The sequence below is a fragment of the Musca domestica genome, unplaced genomic scaffold (assembly GCF_030504385.1).
Source record: "Musca domestica strain aabys unplaced genomic scaffold, Musca_domestica.polishedcontigs.V.1.1 19, whole genome shotgun sequence".
Lineage (NCBI taxonomy): Eukaryota > Metazoa > Arthropoda > Insecta > Diptera > Muscidae > Musca > Musca domestica.
In genome coordinates this window covers 6,228,208-6,241,413 of record NW_026712245.1, presented here as the reverse complement: position 1 = coordinate 6,241,413, position 13,206 = coordinate 6,228,208, and the positions used below count along the sequence as shown (strand labels likewise).

Sequence of the window (13,206 nt, the reverse complement as noted above, 5' to 3'; positions counted from 1 at the left end):
AAAAATGATTGACCACTTTAGTTGCCCGTTTGTGGTTTAATTGACATTTCATTTCAGTTAAACTCATCACAAGTTCCTAATAGGACGATTTTTGGGAAATAAAAATTGTTGTCTTCTCTTTCAACCCCCCTCTTACCTTTAAAACAGGAAGAAAGGAAAAAAAATTGAAAAGGAATGGTGACTAATAGAAGGAGTAAAAATTAGAGAAAGACGCCTTACAAAGACTACAAGGTTCCTCTGAAGACCTTAAAAAGTTTACTTTGGACCGAACTGTTTAAAGCCTCAATTAATCGAAGATCTAATATGTTCTGTTGATGTAGGTCTAAATTGGTCTTCCCTTTGGGTCTTCTCGTCAAATGGTAGACCTATCGTTTTTTTCACTTTAAAATAACACCCCTTCGTCTTCTCCTCTTCTGAAAAATACACTTTTCCCTGGTCTTCTATAGAAAGAATCCCTTCCTGAGGACTCCTCTATTGAAGAAGAACTTTTGAAGGGCATCTATATCCAGAGAACATTTATGGGATCGTCTATTGCCAAAAGACGGTTTGGAGGCTTCTATAGCCGGAACATTTCTTGGAGGTCTTCCTTTGCGGCCGGAGGACCTCTTCGAGGTCTCCTGTAGCCAGAAGACTTATTCGAAGTCTTCTGAAGCTAAAAAACTTTTTCGAGATATTCTATAGCCGGAAGACCACTTAGTATTCGTCTATAGCAGGAAGACCTCTTTCAGGTCTTCTATGACCAGAATACCTTTTCAAAGTATTTTATAGCCAAAAGAATACCAGAAGACCTTTTTGATGTCTTCTATAGCCATATGATCTTTTCGAGGTCTTCTGTAGCCGGAAGACCTCTTAAGAGACTTTTAAGGCCAGAGGACTTTTCCGAGGTCATATATATCTAGAAGATCTTTTCGAAGTCCAGAAGATTTTTTCGAGGATTTCTATAGCCTCTTAGTGGTCTCCTATAGCCATATGATCTTTTCGAGGTCTTCCACAGCCATATGACCTTTTCGAAGTCTTTTGTAGCCATAAGACCTCTTCAAGGTCTCCTATGTCCGGAAGAACTTTTCGAGGTGTTCTGTAGCCGGAAGAACTTTTTTAGGTCTTCTATAGCCAGAAGTCCTTTTAGGAGGTATTCTGTAGCCAGAAGACCTTCCCGAGGTTTTCTACAGTCAGAAGACCGTTTTGAGATCTTCTATAGATCGAATACCATTTGGAGGTCTTCTGTAGCTAGTAGATCTTTTGGAGGAGTTCTATAGACAGAAGGCCTTCTCGAAGTCTTCTATAGTCAGAGGACCTTTAAAGGACCTTCCAGAAAAACTCTTGGATATCTTCTATAGCCAGCAGGGTCAAGGTCTTTTATAGCCGAAACACCTCTTCTATAGCCAAAAGATATTTCCGAGGTCTTCTACAGCCAGAAGACCTTTTCGAGGTATTTTAGAGGTCGAGGTCTTCTGTAGCCTGAATATCTTTTTTGTAGCCAGAAGACATTTCAGAGGTCTTCTATAGCCGGAAGACCTCTTAGAGGTCTTCTATAGGCAGAAAACCTTTTCGAGGTATTTTATGGATAAAGATCGAGGTCTTCTATAGCCTGAATATCTTTTTTGCAGCGAGAAAACATTTTAGAGTTCTTATATAACCAGAAGACCTTTCCGAGGTCGTCTATAGCCAGAAGACATTTTAGAGGTCTACTATAGCGGGAAGACCTTTTCGAGGTCTTCTATAACCGAACGAGCTCTTAAAGGTCTTTTATAGCCGGAAAACCTTTTCGAGGTCTTCTACAGCAGGAAGACTTTTTTGGGGTCTTTTGAAGCCAGAAGACCTTTTTAAGTTCTTCTCGAGGGTCAGAAAGCCTTTCCGATGTTCTGAATTCTTCCATTTTCAGTATTTCACTCAATTTTCCCCTTTTAATTCTATTAAATCTAACCTCCTTCCTCCCACTTTATCCCCTCCACTCACCTGATTCATCATGTTGAAACGCATTTCAATCATTCGCGTAAAACAGGAAAACATTGCCACCGCCGACAGCACTACAGTATGTTGCAGTATAAAAGTGACATGCAGCGACCACGATGGCCGCTCATTGATCTTCCTTAGCAGTCGGAAACTTCCCGTGGTATAGGCCAAATTCGCCGTGACCATAGTCAAAATATAAATATAACTGAAGCGCAATATTTTACTATACATTATTTTGATGCCCATGCCACGGAGCAGATGGTCCATTTCCTGCGTTACTGCCATGCTGTGTTGGACATACTGCTTTGGAATAATTGCCGTCAAATAGATTACCATTACGCCCAGGAATCCGCTTAGGATTTGCATAAAATCTCCAAAATGTGAGATGTGCGAACTGAAGAAGTAACCGGCCACAGTTTCGAAATCATTCAACAACGTCATGGTGTAGCAGGCCGCATAGACAACGATGTGGAGGGCTACATTGACATAACCCCATGCGGATTGTTTCATTCGTTTCTCGCCATTCGCATCGCTATCGATGTAAAAGGGTACCAGGCCATGCCAGTAGAGTAGGAAAAACAAAGGCTGCAGACATTCGAAAAATTGTTTGGCTGTGAAAAATCTCCGAAAACGACCGATAACAGGATGTTCCAATTCCGGCGTTTCTTGCAGCTCAACATCCATTTCGTTTGAAGGATAAAAGAAAACTGACCACTTGTGGAAACCGCAAGAAATTCTTCTCAATTCTTGTCCCCCACACAAACACGCACACACACAAGTATCATTTCCCTATTGAAGGTTATGTAAATAATCTATTTTCACCGCAATGCTAATGAACCTGTTGATTTAGTCCTGCGGGTGTTGGGTGGTTGGGGGGCTTGCGTGCGCCTCCGCCATCAGGGAACTGGTTTGGTGTCGAAGGTGGTCATTTGTTTTATTGAAAATTACGCGACACCCGTTTAAATATTTAATCACATAAACAAGAGTGTGTGTATGTGTGTGTAAGTTCGTGTCGACATGGATAGTCTGGCTGGATGGACGACTGGCCTCCATACCCTGGCTACCTTTCTCCATAGGTTTCTTGCTTTGGAATTATTACCATCAGGGATGGGATGTAAAATATACAAAACAGGTAAAAAAGCTGTAAGTTCGGCAAGGCCGAACTTTGAATACCCTTCACCATTTGGAACGAATTTGGCAATTTTCAAAAACAATAAAATCCGTTAAAATCTTAAATATAACGAATGTAGCGGTTATATTAGGGTCAATACGACGACATAGACCTGCATAGGTAATTTCTTTCATAAGCCATTACAATATTCAAATGCTAAACTTAGAAAAAAATCGGTGAATAATGTAGCTACAGTCATCAAATTACCGATTATCGGGAGGTACCGTTACTTGGGGGCTATACGAAGGCGTGGACCTGCACAAACAATTTTCTGTCTTAGGATTTACTATTCATTGCGAACTTCAAATACCAAAAATGACACAATTCCTGTCGCGAAATTCATCAAAACACCGAATATTGGGAGGAACCTTCATATGGGGGCCATACGAAGACGTGGTCCTGCACAGACAGTTTTCTGTCTTAGGCTGTAGTATCCATTTCGAACTTAAAATACCGAATATCGGGAGGTACCGTTATATGGGGGCTATATGATAACGTGAACCTACATGGCCCATTTACGAACGTAACTTGCCTACTGATAAAATATACATGTTTTCAAAATTTTAGTCTTCTATCTCAATTCGTTCGAAAGATAGCGTGATTACAACAGATTTTCATAGGTCTGTGGCCAAAATGTTTCCGTACCCAAGGCTTTAATTTTGTAAACTTTGTAAACAATATAATGAACTGTCACTGGAATAATTTGAACAGCTGTCGGACGAGTGGCTTAGAAATGATAGCAGTCTGAAGTTGGTTGCAGTTTTTTCATCTCACCCTGATAGTGCACGTTTCTATTTCTTTTTTCATATCTCAATTCTAAATACCCAGAGACCGAAAAATCAATCATTTAAAACCAAATTTAGTACCATACACAAAATCAGATACCATTAGTAATCTGAATATGAAATTTCAAAATTTTATCTCTATCTCTTCACCCAATACCAAATATAGTACCATTCAGTACTTTTCATACCATTATAGTACACATTTTCAAAAGCACCCCTCATATATCAATTCCAGATACCAACAGAGACCTCAATATCAAATCTGGAGATTCCAGCCATATCCCTTCACTCAATACCAAATTTAGTACCATTTTGTACTTTTAGTGCAAACACAGATGCAGTCAGTAACCTAAATATCAAATTTCAGAATTTTATCTCTATTCCTTCACCCTATACCAAATATAGTACCGTTCGGTACTTTTCTTTCTATAATAGTACACATTTCCGAAACCAACTTTATATGTCCAGGCTACACATGAATAGCGTCCGTAATACCAAATTGTACCAAATAGAGTACTATTTCGTACTATTCGTGCATTTGTAGTTCACATTTCCAAAACCACCTCTTTATCACAAACTTAATACCCACAGGGATCCCAATATAACATTTGAAAATTTTGTCTTCATCCGTTCACCCTAAACCAAACTTATTTCAATTTAGTACCATTTAGTACAGTTCGAAAAATTATAACTTATTTCCAAAACCACCATTATATATAAATCTTTCTTCCCTAACTTGATTCTCATAACAAATCTTTAGTTTTTAGCTCTATCCGTTCACATAATACCAAATGCCACCGTTTTAGAAGTTTAGTAACATTTTAGAATATTTCCTAAATCTTAAGTTCGGATTTCCTAAAACACTTTCGGTGCATCTATCCTGCACTCCATCAGTGACTCTCACTCCAAATTTCAAAATTCCAGCTCCAGCGGTTCATAACAATTCCAATCTGTAACAAAACTTTTGTTCCATTTAGTACACTTATGTACAAATATACAAAGATTCCTACATACCCCAATCTTACAGTCCCACCGTAATCCCCATTCCAAATTTTTAGGATTCCACCCCTGTTAGTTCGCCCCAATACAAATGGTACTTTATTTAGTACATATAAGTACAAATTTCCAAAATTACGGTAATCTTATTTCCAATTTCCATCACATCAGCTCTATTGGTGCACCTAAATCCAAATTGTACCAAATATAGTACCATTTAGTACACTTAAGTACAAAATTTCATAACCCCCTACATATCCCAATCCAATCGACGGTAATCGTATTTCAAAATTTATTTCAAGGTATTTCAAGGATTCAAACTCTACCAGTTCACACCAAAATTTAAATGTACCAAAATTTAGTACCATTTAATACACATAAGTACGAATTACAAAAACTATCTACATTTCTCAGTTTTACAATGAAAGAGTAATCATATTCCCAAATTTTAAGATTCCAACTGTGTTAGTTCTCCCCAAAAGTTTTTAAAATGTACCAAATTTAGTACCATTTTGTACACATAAAGACGAAAACAATAAAATAAGACTACCTACGTTCCTCAGTCCTAGAATGTAATAGTAATATTTTTCTAAATTTTAGAATTCCACCTGTATCGATTCACCCAAATCGAAATTGTACCAAATTTTGTACCATTTAGTACTTTTGGTGAACATAAATATATATTTCGAAAACTCAATCATATCCCAATCATACACTCCACCATTAATGTTTATTTTAAATTTCAGGATTTCAGCTTCATTCGTTCCTCCAAATTCGAATTGTACCAAATGTAGTAGCTTTTAATACTTTTCGTATAGATGAGTACACACTTCCAAAAATAACTCCTTACATCGACTCTACTCCTCAACCTTGATTCCCACAATTTCCAAGAATCCTTTTTCAAGATTCTAGCTTCAGCAGTTTCTTCTGGGCGTTGATAAATGGTTAAATCAGTCAGTCAATTACTTTACTATTTTATTAATACAGGGTGAGATGAAAAAAACTGCAACCAATTTCAGACTGCTGCCATTTCGAAGCCACTCGTCCGACAGCTGTTAAAATTATTGCAGTAACAGGCCATTATATTGTCTACAAGCGTACAAAAGCATTTTGATGAGAATTTCCAGAAAAAAGTTATTCGTGACAGATTTCAAGCGTGATATTGCGATTTCTATATATTTGGCTGGAAAACCGCAAGTGGCTATCATTAGAGCATTTAAATCTAAATAGTTATTTTGTGTCTCGTACCATCGCTCGTTACTGTGCTGCCTTTACTGGTAGCGTAGCCCGACGTCAAGGAAGTGGACGGAAGAAAACAGCAACATCAGCAGAAATGGTTCGAGAAGTAAAGAAGCGACTTGATAGAAACCCAAGTCGCATTGGCCAAAAATGGCTCGTGAACTAAACATATCGCAATATTCCATTCGCGAAATATTGAAAAATGAGCTCGGGGTAAAGCCATTGAAATTCCAAAAAGTGCAAGAGCTTACACCGCAACAGAAAGAAGATGGACTCAAAAGAGCTAAAGAGTTGCTTCGCATGGCCGAAAGTGGTGCACTGCCGAATTTGGTTGTCCCGTAATTTATAAACAAACAAAATGATCGTGTTTACTTGCCGAAGAGGTCAGCTGAATATGTGCACCTTCGGTTACACACCAAAACTCAAGCGCCAGCCATGGTGATGGTGTAGGATGGTGATGGTGTTGGACATTCCAACAGGACTCAGCACGCGCCACAAAATGAGGTTCCTCGCTTCATTTCCAGCGCTAAATGGCCACCAATTATGGCGTTTGACTTTGTTGCACCCACCCTGTTATCCCACCCTGTATAGGTAGAAGATCCCTGAAAGGTATCAAAGAGTACTACCATGAATGGAATTCCTATAAATCGTTTCCCATGAGTGGGGGAAAACTTCAAGACCTATCAATAGAACTCACAGAAAATAATACCTTAATTCTGAACTTCCCATCCCTGATGTCAATCCAGGTAATTAGTTTCCTTTTTTATTGTTTTTTTCTCGGCTTTGTTTTGACAACAATACATCAATTCTTTGACCAGTTAAGCGAAGAGGGAGGGAGAATGGAAGACTACTTCTGCCAGCATAATACCTGATTAACTTATGCCCTTGAGAATTGCATGGCAAGAATTGAGGAGTAGGGGATGGGCTGTATTCGTTACAAATAAAGACACTTGTTTGTTTCATGGATGATGAATGGGTTAAACACAATTATTGTTGTTTTTGAGGAATATAATAAGTGGCGTTGTTTATTTGATTGGATTAATAGACTCGATAGGCTCTCTTTTGCTCTCCGATGGCCCATTTAATTGAGAAGTTTTGTGGAAACCAAATTAAATAATTTATAGTTTTATGAATTGTAGTATTTCTTTCCAAAGTTGTAATAAAATATTGTATTTATTTTAGGAACAAATGATAGTTTGCCATAATTGTAGAAATTGAGTCCTTTAGTTTATGACAAAATTGCAGTAATTGAAAGTTAAAAATCATATTGTATGCAAACTTCATTAATGGAGTTAAAAAAAGAATTCGAAAGGTCTTAGAAGGTCCTACGGCAAAACAAATAGCAAATTATTGAGTGTGTGTGGTTGTATCACTCCATGTTTACTTTGTCTCTATAAATTACCAACATTATAGCTAATAGTTTGATATGAGAAAAATACTTAGAAAACAAAACCAACGCCTTAAGAAAAGCCGGAGCCGGAAATTTTGTTGTAGTCTGAATCAAAAAAAAAAAAAGTTAAATAGTATCAGCCGGTTTTGCCGATAAATATATACCCCCAGCCTTCAGTTATGATTACACAAACTGCTGACCCTTTATGGGGGAGTTTCCGAAGCAGTTGACCAATATTGTCCAATTCGTATCTGACCTATTTGGATACATATTTGGACTATATCGTCTACTTCCTATACTTTATATGAGATATGTGCAAATATTAGACGTTTGGTGCAGAATAAAAGGTAAATCGGACGAATTTATATATGGGAGCTATATCCAAATCTGAACCGATCTCGATAAAATTTAGCAAAGGTATTTCTGAGCTGCATTTGATATATTTCCCCAAATATTGTTGTTACAGAGTGCATATTACGGTTGCGGAGGACAAAATTAACAAATCGGATGAACAATATATATGGGAGCTATAGCTATATCTGAATCGATTTCGATCAAATTTGGCATACTTATTTTCAGGCCAGACAATAAAAGGCAAATCGGACGAAGATATATATGGGAGCTATATCTAAATTTTTACCGATTATCTCCCTTTTCAATAGGGTTCGCCCTTGGGCCAAACAAATGTTGTTTGGAAAATATCATCTCAATCGGATAATAAATGCGACCTGCATTTTGTTCAAAAGAATACATGGAGAGACGGACAGACGGACGGACATGCATAAATCGTCTCAGAATGTGATTCTATGCAGATCATCCTTTCCTTTTGCCTGTTACAAACAAATGCACAAAGACATAATACCCTGACCACCTTGTGGTGTAGGGTATAAATATTGGTATGGACAAAATTTGAAGGAAATCGAACAATCATACCCAATATTATACGAAATCATAAATTCACATGAATTACATATTCATATCAGATTTCTGGTTAAGAGATATATTAAAATATAGCAAGTTGTGTAGAATCACTGACTTGTTTCACAAGTTATGACAGATATAAGTATTGAAAATTGTGTCCATTTTTGGGTGAGGTACTAGAAGGGGTTGGCAGATATCTATCATCTTCACAACCGATTTTTCATTAGCAAAAATGTTTGGATGTGTGAAATTTGAATAGAGGTGGTTGCTTATTCCGAATTTTATAAGCGTTTTGTCTTTCAAATTTTCAAATGAACCCGTTGTGAGAGAAGTACCAGAAGGTGTGCGCCGATATATCCCATTTTCACAGCAGACCTTGTGTTAGTAAAAATAATAGCTTGCGTGAAATTTGAGGAGAATCGGATGATTATTTCGGATTTTATGATGATTTTAACACTATGTGTGGAAGATACCCGGAGGAGTGGACCGATATATTGCAACTTCCCAGAAGATCTTGTGTTAGTAGAAATAATGGGATATATGAAATATGAAGAGAACCGGATAATTATTTCGGATTTTATTATACTTTGGGTTATTCAAAATTTTGACCCTTTGTGGGGGATATACCAGAAGGAGTGGACCGATGTATCCCATCTTCACAGCAGATCTTGTGTTAGTAGAAATAATGGGATGTGTGAAATATGAAGAGAACCGGGTACTTATTTCGGATTTCATAATCGTTTTGGTTATTCAAAACTTTGAGTCTTTGTGGGGGAGGTACCAGAAGGAATGGTCCGCTCTCTAGCGCTTTTATAACAGATCTTGTGCTGATGGAAATATTGACATGTGCCAAGTTTGAATGGAATCGGAGGTAAATTTCGCGTTTTATGAGCTTTATGGATACTCAAAATTTTGACCCTTTGTTTGGGAGGTACCAAAAAGAGTGGATCGATACATCGCAACTTCCCAGAAGATATTGTGTTAATAGAAATAATGGGATATATGAAATATGAAGAGAACCGGATGATTATTTCGGATTTTATGATATTTTTGGTTATTTAAAACTTTGACCCTTTGTGAGGGAGATACCAGAAGGAGTGGACCTATGTATCCCATCTTCACAGCAGATCTTGTGTTAGTAGATGTAATATGATGTGTGAAATATGAAGAGAAACGGGTGCTTATTTCGGATTTCATAATCGTTTTGATTATGCGAAACGTTGACCCTTTGTGGGGGAGGTACCAGAAGGAATAGTCCGATCTTTACCATCTTTATAACAGATCTTATATTGATGGAAATATTGAGATCTGCCAAGTCTGAATGGAATCGGATGTTAATTTCGCGTTTTATGAGCTTCATGGGTATTCTAAATTTGAACCCTTTGTGGGGGAGGTACCAGAAGGAGTGGACCGATATATCCCACCTTCACACCAGTCCTTGGGTTAATAAATATATTGTGATGTGTGTAATTAGAAGACAATCGGACCCTGACATCACATTTTATAAGAGTTATAATTATTCAAAAGGTTGACCCTTTGTGGAGGAGGTACTTGATGGAGTGGACCGATATCGTCCAGTTTCGAACCTAATGCAAAAATTACGATTTGCAAATTTAGAGCAAAATCGGAATATCCTTTCTGACTCCAAATGACCTGAAAAAGATTTGGTCCAAGAGACCTAGGGTCTAAAACCATTATTTCGATGAGGTACGTTTTGGCTGTATTAAATAACATATACCCAATGTAGCCATCCTTTGGAAAAAGTTTTTAAGATTTCTAGACAAAAATTGGAAAAATTAAAAACGAATTTCTTAAAAAATTACGGATTTTTTCGAATATTTTAAGGACTTCTTGATAGATAATTGGAGATTTTTATACCCTTTATCATATTGCGAAGGTTATGTTAAGTTTGCCATTAGATTTTTAAGTCCTCCGTAGAATCTTTGGTTTAAAAATGGTTCATCTGTGTCCACATTTTGGCAGAGGTCCCCATATAACTCTACCACACAGACCGAATTTACCTTACTTTGGCAGTATGTGTTGCCAGTGTGAGGAAATATTTTTGCAGAGAACTATACATATAGGACCAAATTTTGCTATAGACCCCTTTTAACAGTACCCCCAGACATTAATTTCTTCAAGGGCCTCCTTTGAAAAAAAAAAAAACATATTTGTGGTTGTTTTTTTAAAGACCTTCCTTGCCAGAAAAACGGCGGCAAGAATCGTCTAAAAATATTTCTTAAAAGCTTAATTGCCACAAATCGGGTATTTTTTCTATTATTTGTATATATTTTCTATAGATTTTTTGGAGGACTATCTCTTAAAAAATGTATAAGAATTTTATTTCAAATAAATATTGATATCCATTAAAAAAACTGTAAATTCGGCCGGGCGAACTTTGAATACCCTCTACCGTTTGGAACGACAATTTTCTGTCATAGGCTGTTGTATCCATTACAAACTTCAAATACCAAATTTGAAACATTTCCGGTGAATAATGTGGCTTAAATCACCAAAAACGAAAATAGGGAGGTAGCATTATGTGAGGGCTATACCAAAACGTGGACCTATATGGCCCATTTTCAATACCAAAAGTCCTGCAGAGATAATACACATTTAAGTAAATATTTATCACTACTACTTCTTCTTCCTACTTCATTTCGTTCGGAAGCTAGAGAGATTTCCACAGACGGACGGACAGATGGACGGACATCGCTACATCGACATAGAATTTTAAGCTGATCAAGAAAATATATATTTTTTGTGGAGTCTAAAATGTATGTTTCGAGATGTTACAAACGGAATGACAAACTTAATATACCCTCCATACTTTGTTGGAGGGTATGAAAATTAAAGCAAAGTTGAGATTTGACAGAAGGTTGAATAGTTCTCATAGGACGTATTTTTTTGACACATTTGAACAATTTTAGGTGAAAAAGTTATTTTCTAGAAGTGAATTTCTGGTTCCATTTTATGAGGATATATATCTGTCGGAACCGATTAACTCTTTCTAACTTTTCGGAACTTCCACAATAATTTTCACGTTCCCCATTTTCACCCTCCTCCCTTCCACTTACCTTCTGCATCATATGGAAACGCATATCCAGCATCCGGGTGAAGCATCCGAAAACCGTTACAACATACAACACCACCGTGTGCTGCATTACGAACGTGACATGTAACGAAAACGACGGTATCCTCTCACCCGATCTCAAGATGAAGATACAGCCAATCGTATAACACAAATTTGCCAAAATCATCGATGCCAGGAACACGTAGTTAAAACGTATGATTTTCGTGTAACGTATCCTTACGCCCAACTCACGCAACTGGTCATCCATAAACTGGATAATTGCCAAGCTATGCTGGACATACTGTTTCGGCAATATGGCCGAGAGGTAAATAACAGTCACGCCAATAAATCCACTGAGTATTTGCATGAAGTCGCCAAAGAATGAAATTTCCGTTTGAAAGAAATGTCCAGCGACCGTTTCGTGGTCATTCGTTAAAGTCAGGATATAACAGGCGCCGTAGACCAAAATATGGACACCGACATTGATGTAACCCCACATGGATTCCTTCAGCTCCTTTTTGCCATTTTTATCGTTGGCTATGTAGAAAGGACTCAGGCCATGCCAGTAGAGCAAGAACATCAGAGGCTGTATACATTCGTACATCTGGCTGGCAGAGAAAAGACGGCGAAGACGATTTTTCAGCGGACTTTCCACAGGAATTCTTTCCACAACTTCTTCGGTGTCCATTTCGACGGAGGTTAAGCAACAAACTAAAACCGACTGACTGATTTGAGGCAAACAAAAAAGCCAACTACATGCCGAACACTATCGCAGCGAATTGGTTTTCTGTCACCTGTTGCTTTCTTTATTGTTGTCATTTTGGTTGTCTGGTAAAATGCGAAGGGTGGAAGGCTACTCCTTGCCGACTCGCCTGGCAATGACGAATGTGCTGTTCCTTTGACTGCCATTCGGCCCCCCATGTAATTGTTTTAATACCCCAGATAAATATTTAATAACAGACATTTGAATGTGTCGTCTTTGGATGATCTCTTACCTCGGCTGATGTCAAGTGTTTTGACTCTTTGACTATTATTGCCCCCCCATTCATTTGCGTGGCAATTAAAGGGAACTGGCTATAAATGATATGTTCGCGAGAAGCTATCATCAAATTAGACATTATTGGATCTCCTGGGATGTGACAGTTTTTTTTTCACAAGAAAGAAACTACAGAAGTTTTTATGTGTTTTAAGAAGTCGCGTGTTTGGTGTGAAAAATAGAATATCCCCGGGGAGTACTGGGACTACTTCCGAAAATATGTTAATATTCCGGGAAGTAATGAAGACTTTTTACCAAAAACATAACATTCCATAAAATAGAGATTTGTTTAAAGGGCTTCGCACAGTGGGGACAAATTGGGATTCTTGTTATAAAAGTCTATATTTCGTAACGGACGAAGTTAGAAGTATGAAGTTTGGATAATTTGTTCATAGAACAAAGACTTTTTATACCCTCACCCATATGGCTAGAGAAGGTATATTTCAGTTAATACGGTCAAAACCTGCCTCATCGAAATAAAGGTTTTAGACACTAGGTCTCTTTGGACTAAATCCCTTTCGGGACATTCATCATAAAATCCGAAATTAACATCCGGTTCCATTCAGACTTGACACTCCCTAATGATTCTATCAACAAAAACTCTGTTATAAAGATAGTAGAGATCGGAACATGTCTTCTGGT

General features: G+C 37.6%; 1 protein-coding gene across 1 annotated transcript; it reads right to left on the bottom strand.

The window, feature by feature from the left end:
- Positions 1–76: 76 nt before the first annotated feature.
- On the bottom strand, positions 77–12,230 carry LOC101896313 (putative gustatory receptor 28b). The gene is made up of 3 exons (XM_059121381.1): positions 11,533–12,230; positions 1,957–2,538; positions 77–136 (listed from the first exon to the last, which is right to left on the bottom strand). The coding sequence occupies exons 1-3, from the start codon at positions 12,214–12,216 to the stop codon at positions 77–79; spliced, it is 1,326 nt and encodes a 441-aa protein (XP_058977364.1). The 5' UTR covers positions 12,217–12,230.
- Positions 12,231–13,206: the final 976 nt, after the last annotated feature.

What these genes read in the sequence shown, in the direction of transcription:
- LOC101896313 (XM_059121381.1), bottom strand. Translation starts at nt 12,216, where the DNA reads ATGGACACCGAAGAAGTTGTGGAAAGAATTCCTGTGGAAAGTCCGCTG. An exon ending in GTTTCCATATGATGCAGAAG is followed by an intron (nt 2,539 to 11,532) that starts GTAAGTGGAAGG and finishes GAATGTCTGCAG; the next exon opens with CCTTTGTTTTTCCTACTCTA. An exon ending in GTTTCAACATGATGAATCAG is followed by an intron (nt 137 to 1,956) that starts GTGAGTGGAGGG and finishes CCTGTTTTAAAG; the next exon opens with GTAAGAGGGGGGTTGAAAGA.